Genomic DNA, 20,441 nt, shown 5'->3' on the forward strand with positions numbered 1-20,441 from the left:
TCGTAAAGAGTTTTTTACAACTTATCGAAGATTTTTCGAATCTTTAAAAAATATTTAGAGATTTTGCTTCTGTTTTGTGATTCTGTTTTGTGAAACACAAGAAGAAAGTAAAACTGGATTTATTATAGGACCAGTTTTGTTCCCTTATACTTCTAGAAAAACTTTCGAATCAATTTGTTTGCTTCCACGATTCCTAAAATCTATATATTACATTCTCCATAAAAAATTCTCGTAATTATATAGATATAATCATTTTTGTTTCTAGGAATAAAAAATATATTCACTATTAACAAGAAAGAGAGAAAATGATATGAAATAAGAATTAATTCTTCCCTTGAAATATAAAATATAAAATATAAAATATAAAATATTTTTTCAAAATTTATGATTAGACGATTTTCTAGAAAATTTGATTTGAAAATGAAAATTTGATTTAGTTAAACCTACATTCTAGATCACATAAAATGTTTTATGTTTAAAAATTATTTTTCAATTTTTAAAATATCATTTTTTCATTTTAAAAATACAATGCATTGATTTTTTAAAGAAAGTTAATTTATAAATATAAATAGAAATTAATTTATAACATAATTCTTTTATTTCAATTCATTTATTATTCTATGAATTTTTTTTACAGGAGTTTATAATGAACACAAAAATCAAGAAAGAAAAAGAGAACTGTCAAGAATTGCAAAAGCAATTTGATTTAAGATTTTTAGAAGACGTGATTTTTGCATAGTTTCAACAGTGAACAACGAAAGTAACAATTATTATTCTGTTACGCAAAACTAATGCTCCATAAAACTGAAATCTGTCGTTTCCTTATCGGTTTCTCGTAACATTCAATGAAATTTTCTCCAATCAAACAAGAATGAAATTCAGATAGAATAAACAAAATCAATGATATATTAATTGCTCTAAATCTTTCACGTAAATATTATCATTATTTCCAGCTATTAATATGATTTAGAAAAAGTAACAAATGCGAGGAAGTTTCTTTGAATAATTATTTTGAAACTAACGTGTTCATGAAATATTATTTTGCATTCTTAACTAGTGTGTAGTATTGGATTGATGTGAATGATAGATTTATATGTATACGCTGTTTGAAAGTACTTGAAAACTTTTAAAATTTCAAAGCTATATATAGATCTTTGAATATTTTTGATTTAAAATTTTGAAAAATGTTTTTTTTATCAAAATCCACAGAAGAATATTGAAATTTTTCAAATATATCAATGTAAGTCTTTAAAAAATTATAATGTAAGTTTTTAAAAATTTGCAGAAATTTTTAAAAACTTGTATATGCTCTAAAAGATTATGAAAATCTTTTAATTCTAATGATCTTTGAAAAATTCTAAAAACCTTTAAAAGATATTGAAAAAGATATTCAAAAAATTCTAAAAGTCTCGAAGAATTTTCACATTAGAATGAAAAATTGGTTACTTTTCTTCTTTTTTTTTTCTGTCCATAATTTTCTTCTTCATTGTTTTGAAAGAATTGTTTCGTCAACTGGTTGATCAACGAAATTGCGACTAGGGACGATTGGGTAATATTCATCACTTACTTTCGTTTCACGTAACATCCATCCATATTTGTACACGCACGAAATTGACCTAAAATCAGGTTTTAATACTTTCGCGGTCAATTAACAAACAAGTCCGCGTGGAAAACCGGTATAACGTGACGTAAATACTAACTTGTGAAACTTACCCTCCAGGGAACTCGTTTTCTGAATTCACTCACATTATTTATGAATATTTCAGAATTAATTAAATGTTAGTGTGAGAAATTTACTTGTAAAAGATATTTTCATGAAATCTTAATTAGATCAAAGGTATTTCATATCACAAAGTTAAGTGAAACAATTTTTATAATTGTCATCAAAGTCATTTAATACAATGATTTAATGCTTTTCAAAATATATTCAAAATCAATTTGCAATATTATAATTGTATTTATATATTATTAAAAAATATATATCATAAAAATTATTAGATCAAAGTATTAAGTAACTCTAGTTTTTATTCATTTTATTCAATATTGGACTGTCAATAATCTTACTATTTATGGAAATATTAACATTATAGGTGTCTGAATCTATACAAGAATCTTAAAAATTATATACACAACAAATACAACAATGCTTAACAGATTGTGAAAATGTCGAGGACATTGTGCAAAATAATTTATCGTCAGCCAAGGGATAGAGAAAGAATAACTACGACGTCAAAACATGAATTTCGCAAGAGAATACGGCAAAAATCATATATAGCTTTCCACTAGTTGTTTTCTTGCAATCTACGTCAGCGTTTTAAGTATTAGGTACGGCTTTTTCCGTAATTTTCCTCCTCTTTCCTCGAATAGTACATGCGCTGTTTATTAATTTTCCTTTATTTTTTATTCCCCTCATGTGGAAATGAGTTGCAAAGTCGAATTCAGAGAAGCAAGAAAACAGAGAGGCATCGCCGCAGTGAAGCGGCTCTTGTACCTCGAAGCAAGCAACCACCGTGTCGACGAGAAAGCATATCAAGCCCGAGGATTTTCCATTTTTTTTTTTTTTTTTTTTTTTTATTTATAAATGTTACTTTCGTTCTCGGTCACGTGCCAACCTGAATTTAGAATCAACTCTAACATTGTAGTTTCTGGTATCTAATTATATTTAGATCGATTGTTAACATATCATTATAAATTATTTTGCATGTACTTTCTCTGGAGATGTGAAATTGAGTTAAATATTATTTTGGCAATTAAATTTATTCTCGTTAACTTTAATTGAAAAAAAAAATGTGAGATCTAAAGTTTAAAGAATACTTTAAAAGATGAATTAACCATTTAAAGAATACTGAATGAAATAATAGTAAATTAATTTTTCATGATTTTATTTATAAAATGTAAATATATTATGTTTAAGAGAAACAAATATTTTAAAAGATTTACGATACGAGGTAATTTTATAATAATTTCATCTAATCTATTAAAAAAAAGTTTTCTTTTGGAAGGAAGAGAAAGGATAATTTGGACACGTTACAATAACGTGATCGCAATTTTCTTGTCTTGTGATGACATAATGATGATATGTTAACCCGACATTGATTCTCGAGCAAAATAATCGTCCCCTAGATGTAATCTTCACGTCGTTTCATAATTTATCAATTCATAAGTGAAGGTATATATCAGGCCTCGGTAACTCTTTATCGGTTTACTGTTACACGATACGGTCATGATTTTATAGACCTACTTTGAACTTGTTTGATTTCAATTTTAATCGATTGAAAGTTTTAGAATAAAGTTCCGGTTAATAAAATTAAGATCATATTAATTATGTTAAATCATAGGAAGTTTAAACAGAATCACAATTAGAATCAGAATTATATGTATCTATTATAAAATTTTACGAAGCAATGATATTTAGTTTTTAAAGTCGTAGAGTTTATCCTCTGAATTTTAATATAATTAAATTTTTAAACGTGATGTAGCACATGTTTAACTTTGTTATTTTATTATTAATTTTATTATATTTATATGGATTTAATCGATGATTAGCAAATGATTATTTTAAATTCTATTATATCTTGTTATTTTTAATTCAAATTATCTTAATCAATTAATTATATATAATAATTAATTAATTATTTTAACATTAAGTTATTTTATTCTATTCTGAATTTATTCACATTTATACAGCGTAATTTTCTCGCTAGTGGATCCAAAGGAAACATACATAAGATAATTTCAAAAGTTGATACCAAATGTTTTGTGATTAGTATCACGTAACATGCAGGAATTATCGACGAATAAGATAATAGTTCTCAAATATTTATAGACTGAGACTCATTTTCAATCAATGATTATTTTATAAATAAAGAATTGCGATCCATAAATATTTGGGGATTAAGAATCAATATTTAAAATTATCTCGTCCTTTTGTTCCATTAACGAGAAAATTATCTTGTATATATTTTACTATAATTAAAATAATCGCCAATATTTTTTTAGGTTCCGAATTTCGATCCTCCAATCAATTCCTCAAATATGCTCAATGATAACAGTTCTTTGAAAGGGCAATCATGATTACGAAGGGATATGACACGCAGCAAATTTCGAGTACAAGGTCTATGGAGCGAAATCGAGTTGATATTCTCAATGCAAACTCGCGTGACCTGCGTTTCAGATGAAACAGCGTTACATGAGATCGTTCACATTATTTCACTCATTTTCCAAGATATCATTCATAATGATGGGATTTAGAATAAATATTGTACATTAAGCGAAAAAAAAAAAAAATTCGAATTCAAATCATTTCCAACTGATTCTTTTAAAACAAATTTTTGATTAAAATTCTTGTGAGTTATTCCGTCTTGCATTACCTTTTATTCTTGTCCTTGAATCGGCATAATGTTGGTCAATTCTTGAAAATAGGTAAAAATGGAAAGTAGGTAATGCAAGTGATAATTCTCAAGAATTTCGAATCGATTGAGAAAATTTTTTTCAAAAATTTTTAGTCTTTGAACAAGCTTTAAGATGATTCGATTTTTCTATTTCACAAATTAGAAATAATTCGAAACATTCTAAATCTCATTCCTTTATCATTCGTTGTTAAGAAGTTTTCATTCAAAGATATTAAGGAATCGCTTAATTCTAGAGAAACGATATCATTATCTTCATCATTTTTTTAATAAAACTTACGTAAATTGATTCTACGTAATCTATACTGCCAGTAGCTTCGCTAAAAAATATCAAAAAGTTAGTGAAAGTATCGTAAATATGCGTTCAAATATTGGTTACGCATTTTCTACGTAATATAAACACAGTTTCTCATTTCCTTCTTACTTATCAAAAGTTATTTCTAGCGTTAGGGGTTATCTATTTAAATTTCCGTCTGGTCATTAGGGCGATTTAGTCAATTCATCGAATTGAAAGTTGAGTATCCGCTAGTAGATATCACTGCTATTTCATTGCTATCGACATTGTGATTTAATCCGATGATTATTATTCAATATATTATGTTACCACATCGCTTGACCAATCTACATTCGGATCAATTAGGCAATCTGGTGCATATATATATATATATATATATATATCATACTATTTCACATGTGTAAATCTCTGGCAAACGTTATTAAATCCTTTCAAAATCTGAGATCTAAAAAATATATATAGAAAAGAAAAAAATGTATAAAAAAGTCAGAAGATTAAATGAAATCTAGATTAACTTCGTAATTTCAAGGGAATAATTTTTTAAAATTATTTAAGAACGTTGAAAAATTTTAAGAAACTATTTCTTCGTGCCATTCTACGTTTTCTTTTTACCTATATGATGTAAATTTACTTTTAATCCAAACTCGAATATTATGAATTATTTATTATCCTGTTTCATTTATTTCGTAATACTAAATAAAATTATCATTAATCTAAACAAAACTAAATATTATGAAACCAGTCCATTAATTTAAATCAATTAATATATCTAAATCAATTAAACAAAACCAATTAACGCAAATCTAATTTGAAAAAAATCACTTTTCTAAAATTCTGCATTTCTTTGATTGTATCGAAAGAGAAAGATGTTACGTAATATTACTGTAAAGATTACTTTCCAAATAATACAAAACTATACAACTAGTGAAACTTGTGTAACAGCTGTTAATTAATCTGATTAGATTGGTTACGTACGCGAAGTTACTATTCTGTTGGACAGCTCGAACAAAAGGTTGGATCGATTGTTACGCGATTGGTTATTCAATCGAGCGATCGAATAAGGAGCGAGTTCTGTTACCCAATGACTGGTAGGATCGGCTACTTTCTCCGTGACGAGAAGAGAAAGATGGCCATCTCAAAGATTTGTATGTTTACAATATTGGAAACCACGTCATCGGCACCAGCAGCCACCATTCGAGAAGCAAGTTGGAATCGAGTGCAAGTGGTTTTAGAAAGTCGTTCACGCTCGATTCTGCCATGTCCGGAGCCAATGTCCTTCCGTTTCCACGGATAACCGCGTCCACGCTTTCGAATTTTATCGATGGTATCTTATATTTTTCTTTGCTCTTATTCTAATTTTCTTAAAAATTTTGTCGAATGAAATAACAATTTTCTTTTAAATATTTAATATCTCTTTTAGAAGATATTTCTTTTTAAATGTTTTGGATATAATGTCGAGGCATATTCAGGTTGAATTTTATTTTGATAGTATTTTGTATTTTTCCTCGATCTTACTCTAATTTTCTCTTGAAATTTTCTCGAGTAAAATAATAATTTTTATTTCCAATATTCTTTTAGGAAGAATGCTTTCATAATTTTTTTTCAATGATATTGAATTATATAAGACATCGTATGAGGGAAGATGTATGAGTAGCAGAAGAATGTGTGAATTAAATACACGGTAGATCTTCCTTAAAAAATGTGAAATATGAAACGCTATTTAAATGAGATGTTGGGAAAGAATCCAAACTTATTATATATGCACACGAACTACACAAGAAGGAGTGGGAAGCACTAGACATGTGAGAATGATGAGACGCTAAGGAAGAATGTACGGTGTACTGTTACTTTATTCTGTATGCGGGCTGATGGTCCAGAAAGAACAAGTTTCTTCCCGAACAAACAATGAACGTAGGGCATTGATCCAGGGTATGAAATAGTAAACTTTGATCTAGAGCTACCGGTTTATTCAAGTGAATAGTGCTTTGCAGTACATGTATATTGACAACATTTTATCCAAACTGAATATTTACATTAATACACAATTAACAAATATTGTAAATATAAAATCTACATCAATTCAAATTACAATAATATTTACTCATTTGAATTGAATATTGCGAAAAGTATTGTGAATGTGTGAAAAATGTTTCCCTTATCGAGTAATCGGGATCACTCCGTTTCTTCGAGATTCCCAATATATTTTGCTTTTATGCTACGTTTTTCAACGGAATCTGAGATAACGAGAATTGCAAGTCAATGAGCTCTCTAGAAAAAGAATCGTGGATCGTTCCTTATAAGTATCTACCACGAGTTGCAATCCCGTCTTGAATCCGAAGAATCGACACACAGTGAAGATTTCGCTATGCTAAACGCGTATTGTCATTATCTGGGTCAAGTTTTCGTCACTTTTACTCCCTGATTTTCAATGACATTTTATTTGAATTCGTTTAACCCACTTTTCATTTGGAATTTTTAATGTCCTTTTTTTTTTTTTTCTTGATTAGGATACAAGAAAGATAATGATCTTGGTGTATAGCGAAAGTGGATTTCATGATAGTATGATTGATCCGAAGAGGACGGATGTGTGCGATTTTCATCGTTAAAATTGAACACGAATTTCAGCGTGAAGACGCGGATGATTACTTAAGAAGAGGGACGGATGTCTGTGTTATTAGACTAAGTATGTTTTTCCATTGTGACATAACTACAATACCGTCATACAACTCTTGATGCGCTTTGGAAAATGTTTGGTCTGTTGTCGTTGTTTAGAAATTGTGCATTCAGTTGAGTCTAGATTAGGTATAGATATGAGTGAATATATATACACGAGCATTTCACTTAACTTTATTGTTTATAATCATTGATATAATCAAGATTGCATAAAAATATTTCAAAAGATAGATTATAAATTAAATATTTCATTTGAAAAATTATCTACTTCTAGATGTTTTTCTTTACGATATCAGGAGATATATTAAGATTGCAAGTGGTTGACTTTATTAATTTTATAATTATATTCTTGTTCAACTTACTGTATCTGATAAGGAATTGTTTGTGGGAAATTACAATTACTGTGTATAATTTTGCGCGCATTATTTATTTATACAAGCAGGAAAGAAAAGATTGATAGAATCTCGAATTCTAAAATCTTTCGTTACGCATCAAACGGACCGTGCGATGAATTTCACATATTTTACGCTATAAACATGTGGAAAACATAAGCTTCTTTTGTTTAATTTTTTAATTTTTATTGTTGTAAAGCTGTAAAAAAATGATATTCAAAAATAATTGGAAATATGTTATATTAAAATAATTACATATTAGAAAATTGAAAAATTTATAACTTAATTAGTTCGTAAAAGTAATTAAATTTCTAGAAATTAAAAATTTTTTAAATTAATGCAAATCTTTTATATTGAATTTTTATATATAATTATTTTTAAATCAAGTTTTTGATATTTTAAAAAATGTAAATGAATTTTTCATTTAATGAAAACATACGTGTATAATTATTATATAATTGATATAAATTTTTGCACAATAGAAGGATTAAAATTAAGACTGTATTGATTCCAAATCATAATCGTTATTCGTAATTATAGTTTTCAACTCCGAAAGACTTATAATTAGAAATTCTTTTAGAAATTACTTACGTGAGCACAGTAATGGATATAAGATGTCTATAATAATAACAAGTTCCCATTTCAATAGGATTACTCTTGCACTTATAATTTCGCCACATTTGATTAGAAATCGTAATAAATTTTGTGATATTCCAAATATTCCATTATTCGCTTTCTTTGCTTTATTTCTCTCTAATTTCTTGCTCCGTATTGTGATATAGTGTTTATCTTTAACTCGAATTCATTATTTGTTTAGAAATGAATATCACGTTTCACTTCCTACTATTTTTTCCCCGTTTTTTTAAATAATATTAATAATTAATAATATTATGTTGAAATTATAATAATCAGCAAATTTCAAACAATTGATCAATATCTTCACGTATATTTCGGGAACTAATTTTCTTTCGAAATACTATTAATCCTCCAGTTAGAATTTTCAACTGTATCTATATGGAACGAATTCAGTTATAATGTATAGGATAGACAGACAAAGATCACGTTCATCTTTTTTCTTTATCTTGTATCAACTATTTTAACAATAAGAAAATAACAGTAATTAAATAAAAAAATTTTGAAATGAAATCTTTATTATTTGTAAATAATATTATAAGCATTTTGTGCTCTGATAATTATAAATATCAAATAGAATTTCATCTTTTATTATATATATTTCTAACAATAAGAAACAAAAATAAAATTAGACAAAGAAACTTGGAAGCATCTTCATTATACTATTTTGCAAATAGTATTCTAAGCATTGTATTTTCCTGATAAATATAAATATGGAATAAAATTGTGACTGTATCAATAATATTTTTAGATGTGGAACAATCTGACTTGTGTGGACGATTTCTTGAACCGAGCCTTTCACAAATTAGGTCTAATAGTTGGCCATCATCCCGGTTATTTCGTCATAGTTCCAGTTCTCCTGGCCTGCATCTGCTTTACCGGATATCAGAGGATCCATTACGAGATAGATCCGGAATACCTCTTTTCTCCGATTAATGGTCCAAGCAAAACGGAAAGGGCGATTGTCGAACAGTACTTTAAAGTCAATTATAGTCACAGATTCAATTTAGGACGTATCACTAGGCCAGGTAAGTTGGATTTGAAAAAATCCCTCGAGAAACTAAAAAAATTTCATACTCCCAATTTTAGATTTTTGATCTTCTTCACTCCATAATTCTTTAACTTATCAAAACTAATGATGCAATATATACATCATGGAAATAATTTATTTTATAGCGATCGATGCTATTTTCAAGATATTCGACTTTTTTGTTCGCATACATGTTTTACAAAAAACGCATTTTTGCTTTTTATAAAACGAAAATTAATATTCGCAATTAATTTTCAGTGTGATCTCGAATATATTAAAAATATCCGTTAAAAAATTTTAAATTTCAATATATATATTCGTACGATTTACATTACATATGATTTAATGACATATCATTATTATATGATCCCATGAGAAGAACAACAATAATGATGGCGAAGTTCAAGGAGAAAGTACTCGCTTACATCAATTACTCTGACAGTGTTTCCTTGTTTGCATTATGTGTAATTTTATGCTGTAGAGCAATTGAACATGCAGAGTATGGTTTGTTATTAGTTTGAGAACTTTCATGTTTCATTGAGCCATTGCTAATTAACCATGATTAAGAACATAGTTAATATAGTTTCTTATGTGCATTTTACTTTTTTTTTTCCATGTCAATATTTATTTATAAGAATTTCTCTACTCTTTTGTAACTAAATATTATTTTTGGACATGATATTAGGTCGATTTGGACATGTGATTATCACATCTAAGGATGGAAATGAAAATCTGTTGAGAACAGTGGTATTCAACGAGCTCAGAGAACTGGATAAGACTATCAGAAATACGAAAGCGATGTACGAAGGAGAAGAATTTAGTTATAGTCAAATTTGTGCTAGATGGTTAGATACATGCTTCAACAACGATATTCTAGATCTACATCATATCATAGAGTAAGTATCATTATAATTATAAATTGAGAAAAAATTTAAAAACAAAGAACAATAATATTTATTGTCTTATATGTTAAAAAAGAGAGGCATTTTTAATCATGAATGAACACTAACATAATTGAAACTCTATTTAATCAGTTTTATGTTAAACAAATTAAATGGAAATTTTCTTTACTTATATGTGATGCATATATGATTTTGCCAATTACTTGCAGGTATCACCATGTGTGAGTTTGAGTAGCTACCAAATATGCTCATAAGTAAGCGTCATCACGTGATTATTTATGAAACATGACACGTTTTCTAATATCTTATTTTATCTTATTTCTATAAAAAAAATATATATATTTTTACATAAATTTTCAATATATAAATATTTTTAATAATTTTATATATATTATTACAATTATTATAATTCATTGTAACTAAAGACATTAAAAAAAAAATACCGTGCATAATGCAAAATAATACATGTTTCATAAGATCACATATAATTTCATCGTACATCGGAGATCATTAGCAGCATTATAAAATTATATTTTTGTTCACGTGTCATGGTTAAAAACAAATATGAAAATACCCATTATCCTTTTATGCAAATTGAATAAAAAATATAATAGTAGTAGGGGTCTAAGTACTCGGTAGCATTTTGCAGATATGTGGAGAAGAAAGAGCTCAATTTAACATTTCCTGTCACGCTGAATCCTGTCACCTGGGATTTTTACATATTGCCGGTCTATTTTGGAGGAAGTGTGATCGACAAAGATTTAATGATCGAGTCTGTACCCTCTATGCAGTTGGCCTATTTCCTCACAGCTGATAATGCTCGTCAAGATGCGATGTAAGTCGATCTTTAAAATTCTTATATCCTTTTATTTCACATTTTCTGTTTTATTTTTGAAATAGAGGAGCAGCCTGGGAAGAAGCATTCCTGGAAACACTGAGAAAAGTGGAAGAGGAGAACATTTTCAAACACATTACCACTGCCAGATTTGCGTCTAGGACTTTGGAGCTAGAACTGGAGGAGAACACAAAAACCATAGTGCCTTATTTTTCGAGCACATTCATATTGATGGCTCTGTTCTCTGTGGTCACTTGCATGATGACCGATTGGGTGCGCAGCAAACCATGGCTAGGACTTCTTGGCAATGTTTCCGCTGCAATGGCAACGGTGGCAGCTTTTGGTCTTTGCATATACTTAGGTGTCGATTTCATTGGCCTCAATTTAGCTGCACCTTTTCTCATGATTGGTGAGTGAAATATTATTAAATGAGGTTTTTAAGCTTCAATAAGATTTGAACATAGAGAATTTTATTGAGAAACTGAAGAAGAATTGCAATATGATGATTAATTAGTATTCTTTGGACATAAATTCAATAGTATCCGTGTCTGTAGAAGATTCTGACAAAAGAATGATGTACTGCTTTTCACTAAAGTTTAGTGCACCTGCACTTTCTTTTTCCATATAATATAATCTTTATCATGCAGGGATGCTATGTAGGTTAAATAGATTCTGTAACATTATGGTTAACGAAATATCAAGAAAATTACAATGGTGTTTAAAACATCAGCCATTTATTTCTAAACGTGGAATTTCCAATTAAATACGAAAGAAAAAATAAAACTGAATCATGCTACAACTTCAATTTAGATTACAAGAAAAAACCTGTGACGCATAGTTCTGCATGGAGTGAATGATTGATGAGAGGAATTATTATGTGAATTCTGAGAATGAGGTGAATAAAACCACAAATCAATATGATTCGCGTGTCTTTTTGAAGATATTATACGTTTTTTTTTACCAGAGAGATTCAAAATGAAAAAGAATAGGTTCAAAATGGAAAAGAAAAATTTCACAATGATCCAGTCAAATGTGTGCAATATTACATTGCTCGATGATTGATATACGCAAATGCAACAACAAAAGAGAAAAGTTGCAGTAAAATTTCCGCTTTTCACGTAAATCACTCGATCCTATTGCCTGACTTGTGATCATTCATTCGAGTCGAATAGAGTTGGTAAACACAATTTCGCAAAGACTTTCGTCAATAGCTATTACATATTATGAATCATTTAATTTCTCTAATACACACATTTTAATTCGATTATTATATATTTTAAAACAATTATACATATGAAGGTTAGCTAAAAAATAATATTATTCACTTATATTTCGAAAATGAAAAGAGATATTTAAAAATCTAAAAATAGGAATAGAAATAGAATTCATTAATTTCAGATTTGTATGTTTATTTTTTAATATCCTTGCCATTTAAGAATAATAATATAAATTTTTTTCTAAAACAAGTTTTTTTTCGTTCCACGAAATATACTGAAATATTTTTGTAGTCGATTATGAATTCAATTTTATTATTTTTATATTTAATTATTCGTAGTGAATTTCTTTAAGATTCTTATCGAAATGTAAGAAAATCATAAGATGTCAAATTAAATTTGTAGTTATTGATTATCGATATTTTATCGATACATATTAATAGTTTTCGATACATCTATGATATTCGATGTATCTGTGCAAAATATTATTAACGAATAAAAATGATTGGAATTCCTATTTTTTTAATTAAAAATTATTATTAAGATACTGTTAAGATAAAAATTTATTGTAATTAAATTAAGTCATTTCGTATTATTGATATTTTAACAATATTTTCAATATGTAATTCAAAAAATCAATTAAATATCGTTTATTTATAAATGATCGTTAACAATATATTTAATAATAATTTTGAATAAAAAAAAATAAAAATTCTAATTATTTTTATTTGTTATCGATGTTCTAATAATATCGATGTATCGAATTAATAACATAGCATACGATATTTTTCGATATATAAAAATATCGATAATCACACCTGAATTAGACGAAAATGGCGGATGTGAAATTTTTAATTTTCTTTAGAGTATAAAGTATTATATGTGACGTATATAATCGATGATATCATGTGCTTTTTAATTTATATTGTAAAATATGCAACTCCTAAACGATTAAGATAATGAAAATAAAGTTTATATATTTGTAAAAGAAAAATGTAATTGTATTTTGATAACGTATGATGCTTTCTACGTTTTTTTAATATCAAAGTTATGCACGCAAGAGTACATCACTTTTTCTCGAGTCGATAATTAATCGAATATCTGTGAATTTAAAATTTAGATCGTTTAGTGAAAAAGCACAATTCCTCGAACAATAACGCGAGAAAGGGTTCTGAAAATCGGTCGTCCTTGCTTGAAATTGAATAAATGCGTTTATTAGCGGTTATAAATCGCCGTCCAAATGTAGACAGGCTGAATCACGAATAAGCCGGCCATTCTGATTCACTCGTCGTATTAACTGCCGCCTTGTTATCACGATAATGACACCGTGGTCGTTTTTATACCGACATAAGGGGTGTTTGCGCCGACAATTCGTTCTTCGTGTGATTCATCGGGTGTCATGATTTATTTATTTTTTTTTTATCCCAAATAATTTATGACAAAGCGATTTAACACTCTCGATTAATTTAATCCTTTAATTATTCGCAGGTATTGGAATAGACGACACGTTTGTGATGCTAGCTGCTTGGAGACGAACCAGTATAATGAAACCGGTACCTGAAAGGATGGCTGCGACTCTTAGCGAGGCTGCTGTCTCGATTACTATTACTTCCTTGACTGACATGATATCGTTCTTCATTGGCATTCTCTCACCTTTTCCCTCTGTTCAAATTTTCTGTATTTATTCAGGTGTGTAACAGATACATCGGTTAAAGATTAAAAAAGTTAAACCTGGAAACTGATTAAGTGATATATTTATTTTTTTCTCATAGGATTCGCCGTAGTCTTCACCTTCGTGTTTCACCTGACCTTTTTCACAGGCTGTGTAGCCATCAGTGGCTATTGCGAGCAAAAAAATCTTCATAGTGTAGTATGTTGCAAGGTGCAACCTCTCTCCAAGTCTTGTAAGTTTTTGTTTTATTATACTATTTCTTTTTTCTTTAATTAGTTTCTTAATTTCATATCGTGATTCTTTAATATATTAGATCTGATATATCTTTAATAAAACTAATTAATAAATATTCCTGATAAATATTTTGAAATAATCGAACATATATATTTTCAAATTAATATATATTTAAATTTTGTTATGTTTCAAATCAGCTCGACAAAATTATTTATATATAAATAATTCATATAGTACAATCTTTGAAAAAGTTAAAAAAAAAAAAATAATAAGAATTCTTGAACAAAAAAGTGGAAAAGAATAAGAAGGAGGAAGTAGATACATGTTTTCTCGTTACATAATTGTCCAAGAACTGACGTGGTAAAAGTAAGAGTTTGGCGATCAGAGAATTCCTTTAGGTTACTACATCCAACCATTTTACATGTAACCATTTTATATGTAAATATACTGCACATATGTATAGGTAATGGAAACAAAAAATATCTAAAGAAGACGTTATCCGGAATACTTTCACGGATACGTTGAACGTATCATTTGCCGGTATCTGTTTAAACTTTCATGTATTCTCTACATAATATAAAACTTTCTACGCTATAGAATCTACAATTAAATCTTCGAGTTTTGGAATCATTATTGAAATTTTATTTTTAATTTAATTAGAATGATGTCATTTTATTTTATCGCAGAGCAGATTTTTTTTTTTGTTAAAATTTTTTAACAATATTGCTTTATTTCTAGAAATCGATATATGATTATTAAAAGGGAAAAGTTGTTGCGAATGGTTTGCCATTTCGATCGTGAAAGCCGGAAGGCTAACCGTTGTTAAGTCTCTAAAATGATTTGTAAATTGTAGTTTGATCGCATCAGGAAGTCTTTTATTATGAATGGTTATACATCAATGAAACACTTTGATAATATTGTTATAATTGGTAAATGGCTCCCGTTAAAATTGATTATTGTGAGATTTAAATTCGGTTGCTTTCTTTGTGTACACATTCGCCGTATGTATCTCGTTAATTTAATAAAAATTCAAGATATATCGCTTGTGGTATACCACCAGTTACGTGAGAAAAGCATGCCAGGTTATGTTCGAGCTTCGCTAATTTGTTAGATCACCGTTCTATTACGTAAACATGTCACTTTCTCTCGAGACATTGTAAACAGTTAGAGAACAATGTCATCTTATTCACATTTTTACATAATTTCGTTCTATCACCGAAAAAAATCAGCAAATGCATTAATTTCCATTTTATTATCTGTGAATTGTCTTGTAATACTACTAAAAAATAACTTTTTTAAAATCACTTTTTTTAATTTTGACACAAAAATAGCATATATGTGTATTTATTATCCCTTGAAATTTTTAGAAAAATCGATGCTCGCCATAGCTTACTACCCATCATTACGAAAGGATGTGAATTGGAAAAATTTTTCTTTATCAAGATTCATTCCTAATTTTCGAAGATGATTCATTTAGTCGTTTGGCCGGGAATTTGGAGAACAAATCCTCAAAAGTGACGGCAAAAGAATTGCCTATGGAAATCGTCAGTTTTACGCTGTTGTTATATAATATTGTTATGTAAAAATTTTTGGTAAAGTTTTTTTTCCTTTCAGAGAAGAGATTTGTGTTTGCGTTTGTAATAACATAACCTAATTTATAATCTTTAAGAGAGATGGTTTTAAGAATTTTTATTTAATACACGTGAAACTACGGATAAGTTATTCGAATTTAACAATAAAAATTGGTTTTATCGAAAAGAATTGGAATTACTAATCGATAAAGGTGAAGATATGGTGAACGCATCTTGGAAATTGATTATCCCCATCACGAACGCGTACTTGGAATCTTAATGTAATTAACATTGTCGGTTGGCGCGTGACATTGTACCGACATTCGCCGATGCCTTTGTCCTCACCGCACAATGCCTTCATCATTCTTTTTCCCACAATGCTTAGAAGTTTCAAAGTCATCAAGACAATGGCTCCCTTACGAAAACACCGATTGTCCCGTATACATAAACTGTGCGCATGCGCGATTGATTTATGAATTAACAAATATCTTCTTATTTTTCAGCAAACAGATCATGGTTCTACAGAGCATTATGCACCGGAGGTGTGGATCCAGACGATCCTTATAATCCTACCGACAACCCGGAACACGGATGCATGAGTTGGTTCCGGGATTATCTGGCCGCCGCATTGAATTGCAGACCCATCAAAATCATTGTAATTCTGATATTCGGCTGTTATCTAGCTGGCGCTCTCTACGGGCTGACAACTCTTCGGGAGGGCTTGGATCGACGCAAGCTCTCCAAGAACGATTCTTATTCCATTGTTTTCTATGACCGTCAAGATTACTATTTTCGAGAATTCCCATATAGAATACAGGTACGATCAGGATTTTAATCGGATTTCGCGTTAAAGATTTTTATCGAAATAAATAATGCGCGAGGAAGAAGTACATGTATGCTATATATTAAAAAATATTTTAATGCGAAGTTTATAAAATTTTACTTGGAGTGTAAGAAATTTTTAATCGAAGAATGAAAATTAGATTATTCAAAAATCGTAACCAATTTTTAAAAGTATTTGTCGTTCTAGTAATAATTTCTTACTCGCAATTATGTCACGTGAGTGACTTTCTCTTAGAGTCCAGCCGAAGAAAAGTGACTGGCATTGCGTCAGACAGCACTATCACGATTCAGGCTACGTTCGTTTAAACGTTCGAATGTTGAAAATATCGCATTCTTACAAGTTCGATGATTGATAAGTTATAATTTAATATATTCGATTAGAGGACGCTCGATTTTTATCGAGTCGTGGAAAGATCTTAAATTTGATGGAAAAATTTTTCGAGTTATTTAAAAGAAAAATATCACGATTTCAGGTGGTAGTAAGCGGAGAATACAATTACAGCGACCCGGTGATTCAGGAACAGATGGAGAATTTAACCCGATCCCTGGAAGCCAGCAAATACATAAGCAGCGCTCCTATCTACACGGAGAGCTGGCTGAGAAATTTTCTCAGCTACGCCAACAATAGCGCGACCGACGTAGACATCGAAGACGAGAAAAGTTTCATCAAAGAATTAAAAGACACTTGGTTATCCCCTAAAAATAGCTTTTCTTTGGATGTGAAGTTCGACCCGAGCGAAGAACACATTATAGCCAGCAGATTTCTCATTCAAGCGGTGAATGTGAGCGGGACCAATCAGGAGAAAGACATGGTGAAAGAACTCCGCCAGATCTGCGCTCAATCTCCATTGAACGCCAGCGTGTTCCATCCCTATTTTGTGTTCTTCGACCAATTCGAACTTGTTAAACCGACTAGTATTCAATGTATGGTCTTTGGCGCCCTTGTCATGATGCTCATCAGCTTCATCTTTATTCCTAACGTAATGTGTTGCCTCTGGGTTGCTTTTTGTATCATTTCAATCGAATTAGGAGTGGCTGGTTACATGGCTCTGTGGGATGTAAGCCTGGACAGCATATCCATGATTAATCTCATCATGTGTATAGGTTTCAGCGTCGATTTCACTGCTCACATTTGCTACGCCTATATGAGCTCCAAGCAGAAGACACCCGAGGACAGGGTGAAAGAAAGCTTATACAGCCTTGGCCTTCCCATAGTGCAAGGGGCCACTTCTACGATCCTTGGATTAATAGCCTTGGTTCTTGCTGGAACGTACATATTTATGGTGTTCTTCAAGATGGTGTTTCTGGTGATATTCATCGGAGCCATGCACGGCATGTTTTTGCTTCCTGTCTTATTATCATTATTCGGCCCTTCGTCTTATCACGATGGCAAAGGGGACTCGGATAAAACCCAACAGAGAAAGATTTCAGAGAAGGATCTAAATTGCGAACTCCAACATCCTTACGTGATTCCGCATCCAACTCTGACTTATTATCATCATTCTTCCGGCGCCGATAAGAATTTTCAAGGCAGCCCTGCGACCAGTTTAGCCGCGTTCGACGATAGGGATCCTGGATTGGGCACAAGCGAGGACAGCAATTCCACGGAAAGTGGATCATCTCAAAGCAGAAGAAAGGAAGGTCAGCTGGAACAAGAAAATCAAAGGCGACACGATGTCTGCAGAAAATCCATAGGTGTCCTATATGGAATGTCTCAGTTTCAAACCGCTTCATCACCAGCTGCACCAGCTCCTCCAGATTATTCTGGAACACTTCCAGAAGCAGTTCCAAATGAGCAGGAGCGACGAGCGGTTAGGACAGTATCTTACGTAGGCCCATATCCGGCTCAAAGGCCAGCGAATCAATTGCACAGAGATCACAGAAGAAGTAGGTCGTACCATAATCTTCATTACTCGTCAAGGTACCTGAGTGATTCGCGTTATCCTTAATCATATCTTTGAAATGAAGAATATAATAAGTGTTAAACAGTCTTTGTACGGCTTGCGCAGAAGTAACAAATTTAAAATTTTTCTTGGAAGGAAGTCAATATCTTGAATTTTCCTTTCCGTTCTTAGGATAATTGTTGGAGGTATGATTTACATTTTTTTTTTTTTTTTTTTTGACTATTGATTCTCTTTATAGTTGTAAATATAAATTGGTGTCTGAAAGATCAGTGAATCATTTGGTTTTTTTTTTTCTGTTGAAGAAAGGATCTTTTCTCGTGGAGAAAACTCTGCGAGTCGTGTTCTATTTTGAAAAGAAACTTGAGTGACTTTGGAAAAGACTATTTTTCAAGTGTAAGTTCTGTCGGAGGAACTATATCATAACAAGTTAGAACATAATAGATAAAATTACATCAGCCTGTATTTTTAAAATCTTTTAAATCTGTTTCTTTATGGTTAAATTAAAGAAAAGAAAAGAAAAAAATAAAATGAAAAATAGATTGTCGTGGAATTTTAAAAATTTAGGCTGATTACGCGATTAAAACTGTGAATTTGATACATTTTTACTTGGAGCTGTATGCATGATAATGAATTTTTTCTCCATTAGTTTTGTGGAAATCTTAGGATAGTAGAAATCTAACTATATCAGCAGGCAACAGCAGTTAGTCAAAGATCGTGGAAAATAACAAGAATGATTCTCCACGATCTATGGATAGTGTGTAAGAATTAATCTGCTCAATAGAAATCAAAACCAAAACGCAACAGCAGGGAGAGCCAATTTTTCAAGCACAAAATTTGAAGAATCTGTCGTGCCTTATTATGACATATGTTCTTGATGAAAAAGAAGAAGAAAATAAAATTTTTGTGAAACAAGATAAAATAAAATTTTAATTGCACAAAAGAGAAACGAAATCAAATGGTATCAACAAAAATTTTTACAAACACATGTGAATCAAGTTCAATTCTCAACCAGTGTTTCTCTTCGTTATTTGATCGCCCATTTGTGTTAAAATATCGTGACACATGGATGTATAGTATGATTGTAGGTCAATTTGTACATGTAAAGCAAATAATGTTTGCTCATCTATTTTGAAAATTTTTTAACAATAATTTGAGAAATTAGAAATTCGCATAAAAGTTTCTATTCAGAAAACAAATAATAAAGTAAAGTGTTAATTACATATATTAAATGTTGGAAGAATTGTATGTTTATACAATATTCTTTATACAATAAACAAGAGAATTTCAATCTTGGTAAAAGCATTTAATTGCATAGTATTAAAAGGAATTCAATTAATTATTAAAAAAAAATTGTGTACATATTTATCTACAAATCTAAATGGATGAAATAAACGATGTATCCTGAGCGTTCAGCACAATTTTTTTCTGTATAGCACTTATGCGTGCGTGTTGATGAGTGAGAGGAATGTAATAAATATTAAGTATTATCAAACTGGCAGCTGCCATTAAAAAATTCTTGTAAACGAAATATATTCTGGTGACGATTTCCTCGTCGACTATTTTCCAAATACATTATCATCCCATATTTCCTATGCAAAATAATTACAAGGAAGTTTATTTAAGGCAGAAAAGTATAATTAACCATTTGAAACAAAAAAATTTTATGCATAGAAAGTTTTTTTATTTTTGGAAGAATAAATAATAATAAAAGAAATATGCAAACAAGTTGAATATTAACAATATTAACAGATAGATTAAAAAAAGTTAAAAATTTTATGAAATATTATGTTCATTATTATAAAACAAAAAAATTTAATAATTTATAAGAATTCTA

General features: G+C 29.8%; 1 protein-coding gene across 4 annotated transcripts in view; it reads left to right on the forward strand.

The window, feature by feature from the left end:
• Ptr (patched domain-containing protein) overlaps nucleotides 1-20,155 on the forward strand; it is a 28,925-nt gene extending 8,770 nt beyond the window's left edge. The window contains exons 1-10 of one of the 4 annotated variants that reach the window (XM_086905941.1): nucleotides 6,325-6,633; nucleotides 7,212-7,387; nucleotides 9,154-9,430; nucleotides 10,118-10,328; nucleotides 10,984-11,169; nucleotides 11,235-11,578; nucleotides 13,872-14,072; nucleotides 14,156-14,287; nucleotides 16,364-16,677; nucleotides 17,177-20,155. In XM_086905941.1, the coding sequence (XP_086762067.1) occupies nucleotides 9,154-9,430; nucleotides 10,118-10,328; nucleotides 10,984-11,169; nucleotides 11,235-11,578; nucleotides 13,872-14,072; nucleotides 14,156-14,287; nucleotides 16,364-16,677; nucleotides 17,177-18,652 (3,141 nt within the window). In that variant the 5' untranslated portion in view covers nucleotides 6,325-6,633; nucleotides 7,212-7,387 and the 3' untranslated portion in view covers nucleotides 18,653-20,155. Of the gene's footprint in view, nucleotides 1-6,324; nucleotides 6,634-7,211; nucleotides 7,388-9,153; nucleotides 9,431-10,117; nucleotides 10,329-10,963; nucleotides 11,170-11,234; nucleotides 11,579-13,871; nucleotides 14,073-14,155; nucleotides 14,288-16,363; nucleotides 16,678-17,176 lie in introns of those variants that run through there. The other 3 variants (XM_086905940.1, XM_086905942.1, XM_086905943.1) reach the window with 3 other exon arrangements.
• Nucleotides 20,156-20,441: the final 286 nt, after the last annotated feature.

Source organism: Apis florea, unplaced genomic scaffold (genome assembly GCF_048593485.1).
Source record: "Apis florea isolate Af1SG1 unplaced genomic scaffold, ASM4859348v1 contig_2492_pilon, whole genome shotgun sequence".
Classification (NCBI taxonomy): Eukaryota; Metazoa; Arthropoda; class Insecta; order Hymenoptera; family Apidae; genus Apis; species Apis florea.